Below are 17864 nucleotides of genomic sequence, written 5' to 3'. Positions count from 1 at the left end.
ATCCCATATTGACCTTTTTAGCCACCAGCACGCTTGCAACAAGTGCCCTTCCCAAATCTTCGTTTGTGAAGCCTAGCCATGATGATGATGATGATGATGATGATGATGATGATGATGATGATGATGATGATGATTTCAAAAATGATAAAAGCAACCCAAGAACATTCTGTCCTCCAACACTGGTACAGAGTATACCCACAGTATTATAGCCTTATCTGGGGGTGAAAGGGAGGAGGTTAAAACGAGTAGTTTTGTAAACTACACTAATAGAGAATGGGTTTGGGTCCTCTGTAAATTGCAAAATCAAATATACCAATATATTATATTGTATATGAATATATAATACTCTTACTTAGCTACACTTCGGTAACAGAGTATTGGTAGTTCAGGGCGAAAAGTATACCCTCTAGGAAAAAAAAAAAAGGAAAAATACCCAGAAATAGTATGTTGATGGGTTTTTTTCTTATTCAGTGTCTGACAAACCAGTACATAAGCTATCACAGACATTAGAGTTCTGATAATCAAAATTCCACTATCAACTTCTATTCCTTAGGTAGTTTAGCATTTTATTTAACCACATAGGATGCTACACAGATGGGCTTGGAACAGGCCAAAATCAATCACAAACCTGCTCTCAGCTGACCATCGTATGGGAACCTTTTACAGCTAGATGTCAGCTCGAAAGTTTGATTGCCCAGCCACACCTTGCCAAGACCTGACATGTTCTTCCTCCCTTATTAAACTACACAAAACTGAAAAGATACAGATCTGGATTTCAAATCCACCGATCTGTAAAAAATGTAGGAAGAATTCAATTATAGGAAATCTTCATAGTATGGTTTATTATTAAGGTTATTCATTATTTCCAGGTAGTTCAAACTCTACCAGACTTATAATTTAGTGTTTCAGGCTTATTTTCTCTCTTTTATTAGGTTCTTTTTTGCTTCATTTCTTTTGTTTGTTTTGGTTTTTGTTTTGCCTTTTTTTTTGTTTGGTTTGGTTTGGTTTTTGGGTTTCTTTTTTTATTTGTTTGGGTATTTTTCATCCGACAATGCCTTTAGGAATCCTAATATTTATATCAGGATTTTGCTAGTTATTAGGTGACGAGTGTGTGTGAAGAATATGGTGGGTTTTCCCCTTTTTCTATCAATCACCGCATTTGTCTGATACACAAAATGGAAAAAAAAATTATCAAGGTAAGTTATTAAGTCACTCTGAAAGGTCGGTCTGTACTGCTCCACTAAAGTACTGGTGCTTCTGAGATTTATGGGCTAACACCAAGTACAAGAACTGACATGAGGAAATGTATTTTGCAGTTCATTTCACACATAAATACGGATGCTGTTGCACAAACATGTTGCACAAATGGAGGATAAACAGATACTGCCATTAGACAACTTTTACGTCATGGATGAAGATGCTAAGATACTATTTGCTTTTGATTCAATCACAACTCAAAGGCTCTTTTGTAGCAAAACCTGAATCAGTTGTAGGTAACATTCGATGTCCATCAGGATTTTGAGGTGGAAAATGTATTCAGGAAAGTATTTTCATGGTAGGATATCTTGCCAAGGATCCCTTCAAGGTCAGTTCTTACATGTGATAGCAAACCAGGAGCACCGCCTTCATATTTGGTTTGAATGTCTGGTAGTTCAACTGTGAAATTGAGTCCAGGCTGTCTGGAATGTGGATTAAAGGTCAGAAAGACATTTGTAACCATGAAAGCCAAAACTGCCTCAGCAAGTAGAAGCTACTAAAATATTTGTGCCTTTGTTACTTTTGAACTTAGAAATTGTGTAAGTTTTAGGTAAATGAGTGTCAAAGAGACGTGAAAGGATTTAAGAGCTACAGCAGATGGAATACAGCCACAAACTGTACTGGGAATATTGTCTTCTTGAAAGCAAAATTTTGGCATTCAGAAAATTCTTCCTATTTGTTATAATGTATGGCCTTCCAGGATAACACTCCAGCTGCTTCAGATCCTGGCGCTAGGTCAAACAGTCCAGCAGTATTCATACTGCCATTCCTGGTTTTATAATTTGGTGTGCCAGAAATCCCAGTTCAGTCTGAACTTTACCAAATTCTTCCTAGTTTATTTAGAATTCTCAGCCCCATAAAATTATGGATAGATACCTGAGGAAGAACTGCCTAACAGTGCCTCACAAAGTCTCAGTCTAGTTGAAAATACTATCTTTGAGTATGTGAAAAGTGAAAGACATGGATCAGTCAAATAGATGAATTTGGAAACAAGTTTTTAAGAATTCTGGGAAATATGAACACATGACTTTTCTGGATTTGTGGGAGAAAAGCTATCTTGCATGCTCTTAAGAAATGAGAACAGAGACATGGTGGGGTTTGTGCTCTCTCATTTGAGTATGAAGAATCCTATGCATGGCCCCTTTAGCAACTCTACTCTTCACAGTTTGATTATGTAACTCTGTGTTTCCATGTAAAAATACTAGAAAAGTTAAAGGCACCAATTATGAGGCCATAATTAATTTTATGTGACAAATATTGTTATAACAGCAAAAACAAGAGATTCTTTGTTGCAGTTAAAAATTGAAGGTGAGGTGGGGGGTTTTGTTTGTTTTCCGGTTTTATTTTTACAAATATTTATATCTATAGCACTTGCATCCTGTAAAAGATTAAATGATGAAAGCTTTTCCATATTTCTGCAGGCTGGAAAAATAATCCAGCCTTCTTAGTTCTCTAAAAGGCAAAACAGTCCCTTGAGGAAACACAGTCAACAATGCAATGAGTTGTGAAATCTATGATTTTAAATCTACGATTTAATGGGTCGTTTCATTTTTGCCTGAATGGCTCTTTCATGACTACACCTCTACACTCATCAATTTCAAGGTCTACTTTTTGATAAATGTAGACAGCTGGCCTTCTGCATGAAATTAGTAGCTAGTCCTGTAAGTTTATACAGAAATTACTTATTATACACTCTAATTTCCCTGCAAAATATACTTTAAAGCTATTACTGCTACGGATATTAGAAGGTGTAAAAGAGGTAACTTAGAAAAGAAGTCCAGGTAAGTGAAAAAATAATTTTCAGTTTATGAAAAAAACTAGATGTGGCTACAGTGCTAGAGGGTAAGTGCAAAAATTAGGATCACACAGAAAACAAATCTATAGAATCATTACTTTAAAATACAAGAATCCTGACTCATCATTACAAAATCAATAGCAAGACCAAAATCTGTTCTGGTTTACTGCATTTTAGATTATGTACAAGGCAAACACAGTTAATGCTCAAAATTACTTGTATTTCTATTGAATATTTTGCTCCTTAGCAAAATGGAAATTTATATGGCTATGTGTTATGGGTTTGGCTAGGTATAGGCCTAAATTTAGGTTTTGGATTTTTTAGGTAGGCCTGAGACTGTCAGGTGATTTGAGCTAGGCCTGAGCTAGCTGACAGCTGACTTCTTCTAGTTAGTAGCATTTTATTCCGTACTATAGTACAACATCATCTCAAAAGAGGATAAGAGCAAGTGTGGGAGTGGCTTAGGTCAGTCGCTTTACAGCATCCCTCCTGGAAGGACACACTGTGCTGTCCCGAGAGAAATGGCGAGGCCCAGGCCCACAGCATCGGCTCAGCGGTTGTCTTGGGGAATGTCTTGGTTTGAGATAAGCAACTGCCAACCCCCCCAAGCACAGAGAGAAAAGCCTCCCTCCTAACACCAGGGAAAGGGAGGAAAAGAGAGGGGAAAGGAAAAAACACTTCAAACTGCATTTATACTAAATCTACATATATTTTTCACAGAAAGAAAGAGACAATTAGAAGAGAGTACAAATATACACTCACACAAGTCTGCAACAACAAGTTCCCCACCTCAACTTCTTAACAAACACACAAATTCTACTGTCCTAACTACACATTACTTAAGAAGAAGCTTATTCCCCAGGGAGACAAACCCAAGCAGAAAGGAGAGACCCAGAACAACACATTTTACTTTCCTGAGGTACCCTGTGAGCCAGTGGTGGGCCTGGTCCTCTCCATCCCCCCTGGGACAGCATCGTGCGTCCTCCCAAGAGGAGGGCTGGGAAGCGACTGCCTTAACCACTCCCACACTGGTTCCTACTTCCCTGGAGATGATGGCATAATGTGGTATGGAATACAAAATTACTGGCTAGAAGAGGTCAGCTGTCAGCTCAGCCCAGCTGAAGTCAGCTGACAGCTTCGGCCTAGTCCAGACTTCAGAGCCCAAATCTAGGCCCACCTAGGTGAACCCATAACAGGGAAGTAAAATGTTTGTTCTTGGTTCTTCTCTTTCTGCTTGGGTCTGTCTCTCTGGAGATTGAGTTCTTTGAAGTAGTTTGTGGATGGAATAATAAGATTTGTGTGTTTACTGGGAAGTGAAAAATTATTTCTTGTTGTTTTTAACTTGTGTGAGCATGTATTGTATTTTCTTCTAATTTTCTCTTTTTCTCTAAAAATAAATGTAGTTTTAGCAGAAACGTAGTTTGAAGGGGTTTTTTCCCCCCTCTTTTCCTCCCTTTTCTCAGTGGGCGAAGGGAGGCTCTGACTCTGCACTTGGAGAGCTGGTGGTTTGCAAACTCAAACCAAGACACTACGGATTGTTAAATTCTTCAGAACTTTATCAGAATACTTACATTTCTATAGTTCAGAACAGTTTATCTCTAATAGCTGTACTTTGAAAAACTGTAAAGTCATCACTTTTTAAGGAAATTGAAGGGTTTTTTCTAGTGTGAGCTACATTCAGAAGTAATTAGTATCTAAAAAGGAAGATGTGTCTCTTTTGCAAAGTAGTGTTCACTTCAGAATGCAACAGTCTTTTAGTAATGTAATGAGTCACACATTTATTATAAAAAAATCAAAAGCATATTCTACAGTTAACAAGGTGGTTATCTGTGAGCATACACTGAGTACCTAGAGAGGTAATACCTTAACACAGGTCTAAACAAAATGTCACTGCATATGTTGTCCAGAATTCTTAGATTTAATGAAGTTAAAATGGCTAGTAAAACTCTGCTGGTTTATTAATCAAACCATGTTTATAAGGACCCTTGAATCTTTTGGACATAAATATTGAAAAGATACATTGAAAAACATGAAAATGATTCACTGAATGTTGTATGAAAAATCTTTTGTGGTAAATGAGATGGCATAAAAGGAGAAAAATTAAGATTGTTTAAAAAAATATTTTTCCAGCTCTTTCTCATCCCAAATCAATTCTGATCTTTTTTGATCTAAGGTACTTCTACAATATTTAAGCACTTGAATTCAGGATCAATCCATCCTTTCACTTTTTGTGGTCTCCTGTCTTTTGTTTGCCTGTTTGGAGCTTAATTAAAAAATCAATGATTTTAGAAATGCTCCAAAACTGCAAACATCCTATTTCAGAATTAGAGACATACAATAACCTCAAACAAAGGGGTCTGCTTCCCAGATGTGAATCTATTATCCCTCTCAATAAAAGCAAAAGTGGAAATTCCACTTCATCCTTTCATTCTATATTTAGAAATCAGGTGCACTTCAACATGAGGCAGCTAAATCCCTTTTAAAATGTTAGAAGTCGAAATATCAAGGCTATCTGAAAACTGATTTATCAGTGAGCTCCTGCCAGTGTGCTTTTGAAAATTTATGTTTTAGAATCAATAGACACTTCTGATTTTCCATCAGAAAGACACTCATCTTCCTCTAGTTCAAGGATCTAATATTAAAGGAAGACTTTGGTTGCTTTATGTATAAAAATAATGAGCTCAACTTTTATCCATCACTCAGATAACAATATACATAAACTGTCATGCTGAAAAAAAATTGGGATGAAGTCTATTTTATACATTTGATTAATATTTTTATTTTTATTCAATTACTACAACATTTCCCTTTAAAAATTCAGAATACAACTATCATCAGAAATGTTGCTAAAAGGGCAAAGGTTTCTGGATTTTGGTTGTGTTATAATTCCACCCTTGTGTCTCTCTTCTTGCAGCTTGCAACACTGAGATCTCAGTTGTGGATATTTTTAAATCCATTCCTCATCAATGACACTAATTATGTACTTAAAATCCCATCTGCATTTTAAAATGACATTAGCTATACTTTAGTATTCTGCTTACACAGGGTATTTAGGAATGTATATACTTTGTTACATTTGAGAAATTTTAAAATAAGAGATCATTTCAACTTATCAATGAAAAATAAACATTGATAAATGGGAAAGAATATTTCTGTGTTGTATTACCTACTATTCTTGGCCCCTAATGAGCAAAACATATTTTTTCAAGATGTAAATCTTCTTAATTAAGTCCTTCACATTTTCTTGGAGACATAGTACTATATTTTTAATTGTGTTTTTTTGAGTAATTATTTTTCACAAAATTCCTGGGTAATAGGCTCAAAATTCTGTTTCAGATTTCAAACCTTGAGAAGTCTTGAGGATTCCTACTGAACTTTCAGGTTCATTACATTACTCTGAGAATGAATAATTAGTTTTGAATATTAGTTTTGCATCCCAAGATGCATTTGTTAAATAGTAATTCGTTAATGTAGATAGTAATTTTATAATCTGGATTTTACTTTGGAATTTTAATTTAGATTTTCCTTTACATCTACTTCTTCAAACAGAAATATTTATGGTTACATATCTCTTTGCTTATCTTCTGTCCCAGAACAGTTTATTTAAATTAGCCTTGTGGTAATGGTTTTGTGAAATTCATTCTTAGCGATGTACAATTACTATGACTCTTCTGATGTAATTTTTTTTTTCCATTCTTTTGTATGTCAGGTTATTTATCAATGGCCTCTTTATGTTTTCATGCAAATGGTACAGGGAATAATCTATGAGCAGGACATCCTGCAATCCACCTACACTTCAGGTAGACACCAACTTTAGTGTGCAGTGATGCACAGGTATATCTGATAGCAGCAGTACTTCTATTTAAGCCAATTATCTACTGAAGGATTAGAGCATATATCAGCCAGATGGTATAATAAATCTACTACAAACACTCATTTTCTGTCCTCAGAGTGTTTGCAGATTTGACTTTTGCAATGGTCATAACTGTGTTCCTGCATTTCTGGCATGCTAGACACTAAAAAATAAAACATCCAAACCACCTCTTCCAAAATCACTCAACTGAGACCTTTTCATAAATGTGAATAGTGAACTCTTTATTTCTAGACACAGTCATGAGGAGCTTTATGCACAACTGCATTTCAGCTCTCAAAAGGAGAATGAAAGCTACATTCATATGTAGAATAAATAACAGACTTCAAAAAACAAACAACCCCCCCAAAAACCAGACCACCCCAAAACAACAAAAAAAAAATGTTCTTAAGACGAACAAAGTATCAGTACTGCTGGTAGCCTAGATAAACTCACAAACTATATAAAGGAAGATATTTTTTTTACTTCAGGATACTGAAGATTGGGCTTATTTACTGATGACCTTGGAGTTTCATTTAGCATGGTTCATAAGCTATAATTTACAAGTAATAATGTGACACTGGGAAGAGACAACAACAGAAAGTTAAAGAAATTATTTAAATTCTAGAATCTCCATGACATGGCAGTTTAGGTGCCTAATATTTAAAATTGAAGGACTCTAAAACCTACAAAATATACAAAGCAAACTAGCATCTCATAGGATTTATGGAAATCTTAAAACACACAGGTTAAGGCTTTTAGGAGTATCCCCAGGTTTATAAATTATTTAACTGCAGAAAATATCTAAGAAATAACTTTGATCCTGCAAATGACAAAAAGACTATTTTTAAGATGTATTAAAATCTGTGGATTTCTAAATTACGTTATTATACAAAAATGCACAGTACTGAACTTTGTATTACTATACTTTCAACAGAATTCTTTGTTTTGTTAAATAATGACTGAGGAAAATGAAGAAGCAGGCAGAAAAGTCTCTAACAAATAGTATTACTATAAAGGACTTAAAAATATTTATAAAAATTCTATTGATTCCATCCAAATCAATTATGTTTAACTGTACCTCACTATTCATCGTCATGCAATTAATTAAAAAAAAACCCCACAGAAGTACATTATCACTTCTGTATTTCTACTGGTTTAAGTCCTTGGAAGGAGTTATGGAACAACTGCCTGGACAGTGAAGAAAATCACAAAGTCTAGTACACAAAGTTGTCATGCAAGCTCATCGGTTCAAAGCTGAACCACTGTAGTTTTGTGTGTTCTTTATACCAGATGCAATGACTGGAATTAATTTCAACATAGGCAAGGATGTTAGTGTGCTGTTATATGCTGCTCTGTACAGCTGAAACCTTTGTGATACCCTCTTTCAATTATCTGCATCAAAATAATTTATTACAAGCTCTCTGGTTTTCAGTCAAGCTTCCAAACATCAGCAAAATTGATTGAAGAATGATTGATAGACTTCACTGTTCACTGAATAAAACAGAGTAACAAGTGTAGTGTATTGGGTTTCTGCTGCACTAATTTTCATGATTTAATATTTATTCCTTTGTCTAACTCTTTACAAGCAACAGGTTGTAACTAATTCACCTAAACCAAATATTATTACTGTTTTGTCTGAAAAACAAAAAGATATGTTAGACATAGACTGCACTTCTTCATCTGTCCAGGAGACCAATGAAATGTATTCAAAACAGCGAAGAAATAGGAATTCATTCACTTCAAAAGTACAGAGCAGGACCAGTTTGTGACAGAAAGTTTAAAAAAGTGAATGAAAATGTCATTAGGTATGTAAAAATGCATTTTGCCTGCATAATGCTGATATTTAATATATCTGTGTATTTAACTTATTCTTAATTATTACATCTAATTTTAATATTGGATTTCATTAAAATTTTCAAAAGTGAAATCCCATTAATGGAGACTTTACTTCTATTTGCTTTTATAGTAAAATTATGAGACAGAGACAACATAGTCACTTTTCACCAGAAAATTCTAATATATATATTGTTCAACTTAATATGATGATTCTGTTACTTTCTAAAGACATGTTTCATGAGTGTCTAATGTACTTTCAGCTCTTATCTAGTATTTTCTGAAGTTGCAGAGTTCATGATTTTCTGCACCTTTGAGATATCCTAAGAAGTAGACTAGAATGTAATATAATAAATGTAACACAATATCATAAAGATTATGACCATTTTTAGAGTAATTCTTTCCCTATGTGATACTGAGGGTAATAGTGTCTAGGACATTCATAAGAATGACAGCATTTTGTATAGCTCTGACATTAATTTAATCTAGACATTCCAAGTTCTCCATTGACCTGAGCTAGGATGGCACTAGCATTGCAGTGTAATGGCAGTGTGAGCAGGATAATAAAACAGAAAAAAAACGTATCATGTATGCCAGAAAATTAGTCCCTAGCAGGCTAAGAAAAGCTATTTTAAAAGAGATGTCAAGAGACAGATACTTTGGCTACGTAAAATCTCAGAACTTTTTGTAGGGGTGTGGCAGAAGAATGTTTTTTTTTACTTTTATATTACTTTCCTTTAGAAAATAAAATTTTAGAATTCTTTAAAGGTTTGAATTTACAACATTCAAACTTATTTTGCACTACAGCTGAAATTAGTCATGATTACATCACATGGAAAATTTACTACTTTTTTTAATTTAGCAAAATTTCCAAATTTCCTGATTTGTCCAATCTAGCAATTGTTGAATGCTTTTGAGTGCTTTTGAGTTTTCATCAAAGTAATTCCAACCCATTTCCCCCTTGGCCCAAACATTTAGGAAAAAAATTGTGGAAAGGCAGACACATTCTTGCTTATGATCTAATTTTCCATCCCTCAAAATATTAAAAGAGGTAGGATCCCAAATTATTCACTACTGAAAAGGATCTTGGAAGTCAAATTCTTTTTTTGACTCTCTAAAAGACATCATAATTATTCAAATTTTGGATATCTAAGATTTCAATAATATTTCACTTAAAATTGTCTAAATCCAGAATACCAAAATGGCTATATCCAGATTTCTATTTTTTATTATATGAACTTTAACAAAGGAGATAGCATACATGAGTCTTGGCAAATTTTTTTTTAAGTAAATTTTTATTTGATCTTGCTCTCAGCCTGTTCAAGGTTGTTTCTGAGAATATTTCAATACTATAGTTCATCATAACTTTTTGAAAAAATTGCTCTCATTTTTTTCTCTATCCCCATAGCTGTATTTTGGGTACTAAAAAGAGACCCAAACAATTTCAACAATAAAATACCCTTATTATCATTTTGTTGCTTCTTCTGCACATTTCACTATAATTGGGTTTTGTTATTCCACCAATGAAACACAGGAAATACCTAGTTGAAACCTTTTGTTATGATTTTTTATGCTTGAAAGAATTTTGATGACAAAGCTGGAATTAGGTTTCTGGAAATAACCCTATGAATATTCCTAACATCTCATAAAGGTTCATGAAAAGACAGTGGACTGTAAATATCTAAAATATTAGTAAATCTTTGGTTTTATTCATTCACTCTTAAGACTAATTTAGTTCTTTCTTTTTCTTTCTCTTTTTCCCTTTCTTACTTTGACTTTACTGCTCCCCTACACCCTTTTGCAAAACCAGAATAACATCACATACAGATATGAATGCAAGACAAAACAAAACAAAAGCAGCCTACATTTAAATTTAGAATTTAAATAATACTGCTTCAAATTCTACCTTTAACAAAGCTGGCATACACTTCAAAATTTCTCAAAATTATGCATGTGCAACACCATATACAACTTTCGTGTTCCCATATTTATGTACTTTAAGGTGTGTAATACAGGTGTTAAAAACACATTCTACAGAAAAAGTGAAGCTCTGCAATTGTATTAAAAACTATTTAATAATTAATATGCCGAGATATCAATGGCAATTTTCTCAGTGAAAGCCATATTTATTGCAGAAGTTACAGAAAGAAAAAAAATCTCTTTCTTCCTGAGAAACTGAATGGTACTGAAATTTCACTGACAATACAGCAATATGCATCATCTCATCTTTTATGCAGAAATCACTGAAGCAAGTGCTTACTGCTTTCTTCTTTAAAAGTGAAGATTTAGATTGTTACATTCACCTTTCCCTTAACACACCTATCGAAGTAAGGTAAGTCATAAAAACCTAAGTCATGATGCAATATGGTTCAACTTAGATTTGCTGTTGATTTATAAAAACATAATGATGACCATCAGATTATATCTTTTTTGTTCTAGTTTCAAGGATTTTTTATTACTGTAGCAAAGCAAATTATCAGCCTTAACAAATTTTATTTGCATACAACTGAAATGGAGGGAATAAGCTCTTCCTAATTATATTTTGGTGGCATATGATCCTAGTGGCTATTAAGTTTTTGAATTTTTCTGTTGTTTTAATTTTAACTCCAAGCATTATATTATAAAGGTTAGCTGCTTCTAAAAAAAACCCAAACCAAAATTGCTGAAAATAGACCTTCTTATTGTATTAAGGTTTTTTTCTGTAACTGTTGACTTTATGTTTTCTTTAATTACTGATTGCTAGAATTCATTTATCCATTTTGATCTCAGTGCAAGCTCTCAAAAGGCCATTAAACTATACTGTTATATAAAAGAAAAATAATTATGGATCTTACAGTATCACATTTAATAAACTATTTTTAAATGATCTTTGCAATAAAACGTGTGCAATGCGGTGAGTTTGATTTTCAGTGAAAAGGTAAATGTTAATGAAAAAGACAAAGAAGCTCCACATACACACCAGAAAAAAAAAAAAAACCACAACAAAAAAACCCACCCCAGATCTGGCAGCTGTTAATGCATTCCAGTTTTCAGGCTGCTTCTGAAAAATTAGCAATTTAAGCTGACAGCATAATTAAAATAGTTGGGTTTCTTCCACTTCAGGGAAAGACAAAGCTGTAGCCAGCTTTTTTGCTATTTAACAACTCCTACATTTAATTTCCTTCTGTCATATTTTCATCAAATAACTGTGTGTGAATATGGGGCAAGATAATCATAGTCAAATCCTTATCTAGCTTATTTAGCTGTCCAAATATCAAGGTTCTTCCATAGGTATGTATGCTCTTGCAGAACAACTTCTGATTTTTTTAACCTCTAAGGTTGCAAAAGTTTATTAATTTAAACGAAGGCCTGCATTCTTGGGTATAACTGCTCACAGTATAATGATTCATAGTGCAATCAATAAATCTTTTCATGTGGGACAGGAATGGTGAATTAGAGTATATGTACAACCAGCGTGAAATACTCATCCCACTGCAGGCAAAACCAGAAGACACTGAGCTCAACAATGACACAGCCTTCTCTCTATGTGATTGCTAGAGGGTTCTTCCACAGATCATGTCTGAGAAATAACAGGTGAAGAATTTGCAGACAGAGCAAACCATCTGTAGTGCCAAACTTCAACTGACTACTCATCACGTAAAATATTGGTAAAGAGTGGACAGAAACACATCCTTCATTGTCCAGGCTAGATATTAGTACTTATGTTTTCTATCACTATCCATGGTAGGTATACTCTGCATGCTGTCCACTTCCTCCCTTTCATTTGGGATGCCTATAAAGAAGTTGTTTTGTTTTGTTTTTCCTTTTGTTTCTTTCAGTCTCATATGAATAGTTATGCAAAAAAGAGCACCTCCCCTAAACACTTTTTATGTCACCTATTCACAGTTACATAGAAAAACAACCTAGAATTTCAACTAGCCTTTCAGGATTCAGAATTTTACAACACAGCTCAGTGGTAAACTATGAAGCCCAATGAACAGATGAACTTCTTTCTTCTGTTTGTATATGCACAAGCTTAATTATTTCTTTTTGCTACAGAACATGCTAAAGGAGAATTGCTAATCAGCTTCTAGATCAATCTCAGACACAATTTTGTAGAAGACAGTTCCTGTTCAATAAATAAGATGTCTGTTCTTTCCCCTAAATTCTGTGTAACTCACACCTTTAAAGTGTTTATTTCAAAAGGTAAAATGATTAGCATATCTCTGCACAACTGTTTTGCCATGACTATTAACTATTTCACCAATCTTCATTTCATTATCCATTTAGTCACAAGTGATTTGGGCTTATTTGTATATAATCAACAAAAGTGTTGAACAAAGTTAGCCTTAGGGTCTCCTTTGAATTTCTGTGGAAATACTTTCATATAGTAATAAAAAATGCTTTCTTTGTATGTCAACCAGCTAAATCTGAACACATCTAACTTGGACTATAATCATATTTCGCTATTATTTAAAATTAGAAAGTCATACAATATTATTACTTTACTGATGACAAAAATTAGACTCCTAAGTAATCAAGTGTAAAAACACTCAACTTTCTCCTGTCTAAATTGCATTCCCTAATTTTGGCATTTTAAGAACCAAAGATATTCTTGGATTAGAACCATGAACTCCTTGTCCTAAATGAATATTAGAAAGTCACGATCACTTCCAAACACTAACCTGGGCTGAATAAATTATTTGGTTTTATTCAAAGTAGAGAAATACCTATTTTAAAGATGAAACCACATTCAATTATCAGACAATTTCTTCTGAAACTGTAATAGTGTGTTCATTACTTCCATGAGATAATTGACAACACAACAATAAAAGTAATGTTTTCCTAATAATAGATTTTTTTTCCCCCATTCTATATACTTTAGCCATCATTTCTTGTGTGGCCAAACATTTTTGTTTATAACCATGTATGTGTAATGACTAGCTTTCTTCCATCCAAATAAAGCTTTCATGTACATACACCTACAAATGTAGACATGTTTAGCCTTGAAAAGAGTTAAATATAAATTCAGTACAGAAAAGGTAATTCTGATTCCACAGCAAGTACTGAGCCTCTAATCTCTGAAAAATAAAGAATAAGATATAAATTAAAACTCCTTTATTTAGGATTACTTTATTGAAGACTGAAGAAATTTTTTATCTCAGCTCATCTACATAATTTGATAGAATTATGTCTGAATGAACCAAGAGGGGCCTAGGCAAACAGTTTGGTCATGTCGTTAAACAAAAAAAAAAAAAAAGAGAAAAAAGAAAAAAATCTTTGAACAAGACAAATGCATAGGACATTAAAATCTGTACTCTGTTGAGTCCTGTGACCCTGAGGTACACAATATGAGAGGTAGACCGTGGAAATTTTTTAATTAAGTTACCTGCTGCTTTATATCTACATGAGATCAAATGATACCAGATGTGAGGTTATAAGCATTTCTAATGCGTGCATACACTACAGGGCAATGGGAAGAAAACTTTAAATCTAAAAAAATGCATGCTAACATGGTACAAACAAGTTGACAGCACATGAAGAGAGCCAAATGGAAAAAGTTTTGAAATCTTTTGAGAAGACCAATATGATGATAATACATGTGTTATTTCAGATTCTAAGAGCATATACTACTTGAAATTAAGGCAAGTCTTTCCATGATATATCATTTTCATTCAAAACAAGTCAAACCTGTACACTAGGATAACTAAAGAGATTGGGATATTCCTTCTTCACTATAGAGTTTCTATGTATCAGTACATAGCCAATGTTCCAGTAAACTCTGGAGATCCAAGGACAGAAGTGCTTTTGGCAGTACAAAATATTTTAAGATTTAATTTTTATAATTCTCAATTATATAAATTAATGTAAAATGTGAAAATTGCATATATGAGGAGAATTTTATGTATTTGAATGTCTCCAGATAACCACTGATGTTTTCATTGTCTGTATTAATGTTGAGTTATTAAGACTAGATTTTGACCTATGATGCAGAATTTCAGTGAAGTCTTCTAGGACTGCACCTTTCTATCAGTTGATTTATCAGACTCCTTATCAGCAGTAATTAAACAGAAGTCAGTATCCATAGATGCTCCTTCCTCAATAAGCCTACAGAGCAGATCCAGCCACTAAGCACTCATGTTGTCCATCAGCTTACCATAGGGTGGGAAGTTGAGTTTCATTATGTCCTTGAATTTAAAACTACATTGTATTTCACAGCTGATTTACAAACATCAGACAAAAATTATCTGAAACAGTAACATACAGTCTTGGATACCTAAAATGTTTTCATTTTAACACAGAGGTTAGCTGGTTTAAAAGCCATAATTTTTAAACAGTGGATTTTCTTTTTCCGATATGTCGAGTAGGATTTTGTTTACCAATAACAGCATATTGTCAAATTTTAATAAAATCCTTCCTAAAGGTATTTATTCCTCCATATCATTAGCACTGTGATGTTTAAACCAAGAACCTTGCTGATAGGCTAGAAAAAAAAAAAAGGAGAAAAATAGCTTTTAGAATGTTATTGACAGAAATGACTGAGCTTACTCAATGAGACTGATGACCGAGATTTCTCTGTATTTTTAGCTGTTTAATGTTCAACGTACTTGTATGTATTTTTTTACATGACTTCTGAAAATAATTGTTATAAACAGACCACACAGACAGCAAAAAGTCTTATGTGCTATGTCTTGAGAGTTATATTTTTTGATAGATTTTATGCAATCTAAAAGATATTGTCAAAAATCTTAAGAATGCATGTTCTTCATACAGAAAGTGTAGTAACAGTGCCATCCCTAGAAACAAAAAAAGTTAATAATTTTTAAAAAATAATTTCTTATCCCTACACCTCTAAACTTCAGCTAAAATGGTTAATATTCAGAGATTCCAACAGATATCCAAGAGTCTAAACCTTTTAGCGACATCAGAAAAGACAAAAATGACAATGCTATCTAATTTTAATTGCATTTTCCTACAAAAAAATTCCCATAATTGACCAAAAAAGAGTAAAAACATATGATAAGTTACTAAATAAAAGAAAATTAAAAACTAGAGATTCAGAAGATTTATGTAGAGGTTTGACATAAATGATAAATTAACAGGCAAGTTTCCTTCACTTTAGGAAAAATTTGGACCATATCAAGCTATGTATCACTTTAATATTGTGCACAAGTGGAAATTTTTAAAAAAATATTAAAATAAAATCAACCAGTAAAATGCACTCACCGTCTCTTCGGTTAAGCCTTGCAAATCCAGGGCTGTGACTACTAGACAGCTCTGAGGAACTGCTGAATGATGACTGAGGCAAAGCAGACACCAACTGATCATCACAAGTATCTGAAAGTGAAAAATACCACACTCCGTTTAATACAACAAACGCCACTTACTGGAACTGTAACAGAATCAACTCTGTATCTGAGAGAAGTGTATCTCTAAATAGTGCTTCTTGTTGTATTATGCATCAGCACTAAAGTAGTATTTCCCCCCCATACCATTTCTTGAGACTACCAGGGTATAAATGTTCTTCAACTGGCTGTACTTGCCCACTACTAACCTAACTTCTGAGATCATACTGAGAAGTGGTGCACAGCTCACCCACTATGATTTGAATGAATAGCCATTGATCATACCTAGTCTTTGTTGTAGCATGAAGCTACAACTTCAACAATGCTTTTTATTTCCTTTACACCTGATGCCACTACATGTCTTTGCAATCACATTTAATATGTAATCACATTAAATACTGCTGTTTCTAAAAAACAAAAACTCCATACAAACTGAACCCAATAAATCAAAAAATACTCTCATTCCTTTTAAGCACTGTAAGCATGAAAAAAGGGAAAACCTCTTGCTTTGCCAATGGTATGTGTGTTTGATAAAGACACAGGACAAAATCATTATCTCACCATTATTAATATGCAAGTCTTAACATCGTACAGAATGAAACCTGTGTGTTTCAAAATAAGAAGACTTAACTGCAGTTTGCAATCAATTGTGCATAAACAAGCAAATGCTAATCAATACTTTGGATGTTAAATGCCTCTCCAGCTCAATTGCTATACAGAATAATTGTTCACTCTCCATTTAAATTTGAAAAGTATAAATTGAGAATCAATATCTGATCTAGTTTTAGCTGAAAGAAGATTAACTTTAAAACCTGGAAGAAAGAAAAGCAAGTATTTCCCTAGTTATACTGGGCTGGCAACCCTTGTTTAGAAAAAGAGGAAATTATGTCAACTTTTCATCTTTATGAAGCAGTTCCTTTCAGGACAGTCACATTCTTTGGATGTAACAGACAAATGAAAAGTCATAAGCGAATTCTTCTTTTTCTAACCCTTGTGTTTGTCTACGAGACTTCCACTGTCAAAAATCATGAATATTAATTAATTCAAACTTTTTTCTCACTGTCATAATTAAGTGTTTCTGCTGAATAATTATGGACATTTCTAATTAGCAGTAAGACTTTTATATGAATATCTCAAGGGGATTTGTTTGATTATCTCCAAAAATTATTTTTTAAGTTGTTTAATTTAGTTCTTTAAGGAATATTCTATCTAAAGACAAGGCCTAATACTGGCCATGACTTCTAGAGGTAGAAGTTCTCTCAAAACCCATAAATAATATACATTCACAACAAAAAATAAGTTTATTAATTGCTCTTGATAAACTCTTATATACCATACTTCTACCAAATTCAGAGTACTTCACTCATGAGAAAAGAACAAATAAAATTATTCTCCACTTTCATAACTATTTCCTGCTCTAGGCTTACACAACAGAAAAGACAAAATTTTGTAACTACTCTTTACTGTCTAACCACAAGCTCATTTTTTCACTTCATTATCGACAGATTAGATTTGTAACAGCGAAAGAAGCTGTGCTACTTGGGACAAATTGTCCAACTGGTAAGCACAAAAGGAAAAAAAAATAAGGGAAACGAGATTTCATCTTGTGAGCAAAGGCACTGCACTGGTGAGTCTTAGAAAAGGATCTCATTAGTGAAAGGTTTCTTTACAGCACAGAAAATACAAAGAAATTGTTAGTCATAAACTACAGCAGAAAGAATATGATCCTGCTGTTTTTTCACACAGACAGTTACTCACACTGCTGAAGTAATGGAACACTTCATGTGTCACTGATCCCTTT

At 33.5% G+C, this 17864-nt stretch overlaps 1 protein-coding gene across 1 annotated transcript in view; it reads right to left on the bottom strand.

The window, feature by feature from the left end:
* The window catches only part of CNTNAP4 (contactin associated protein family member 4), a 198582-nt gene that overhangs the window by 147540 nt on the left and 33178 nt on the right, over window positions 1-17864 (bottom strand). The window contains exon 2 of the mRNA XM_071580071.1: window positions 15945-16055. Coding sequence (XP_071436172.1) covers window positions 15945-16055 — 111 coding nt within the window. The remainder of the gene's footprint in view (window positions 1-15944; window positions 16056-17864) is intronic.

Source organism: Pithys albifrons, chromosome Z (assembly GCF_047495875.1).
Source record: "Pithys albifrons albifrons isolate INPA30051 chromosome Z, PitAlb_v1, whole genome shotgun sequence".
NCBI lineage: Eukaryota > Metazoa > Chordata > Aves > Passeriformes > Thamnophilidae > Pithys > Pithys albifrons.
The sequence above is the reverse complement of the archived record's forward strand: the minus strand, read 5'-3'. Positions and strand labels throughout refer to the sequence as shown.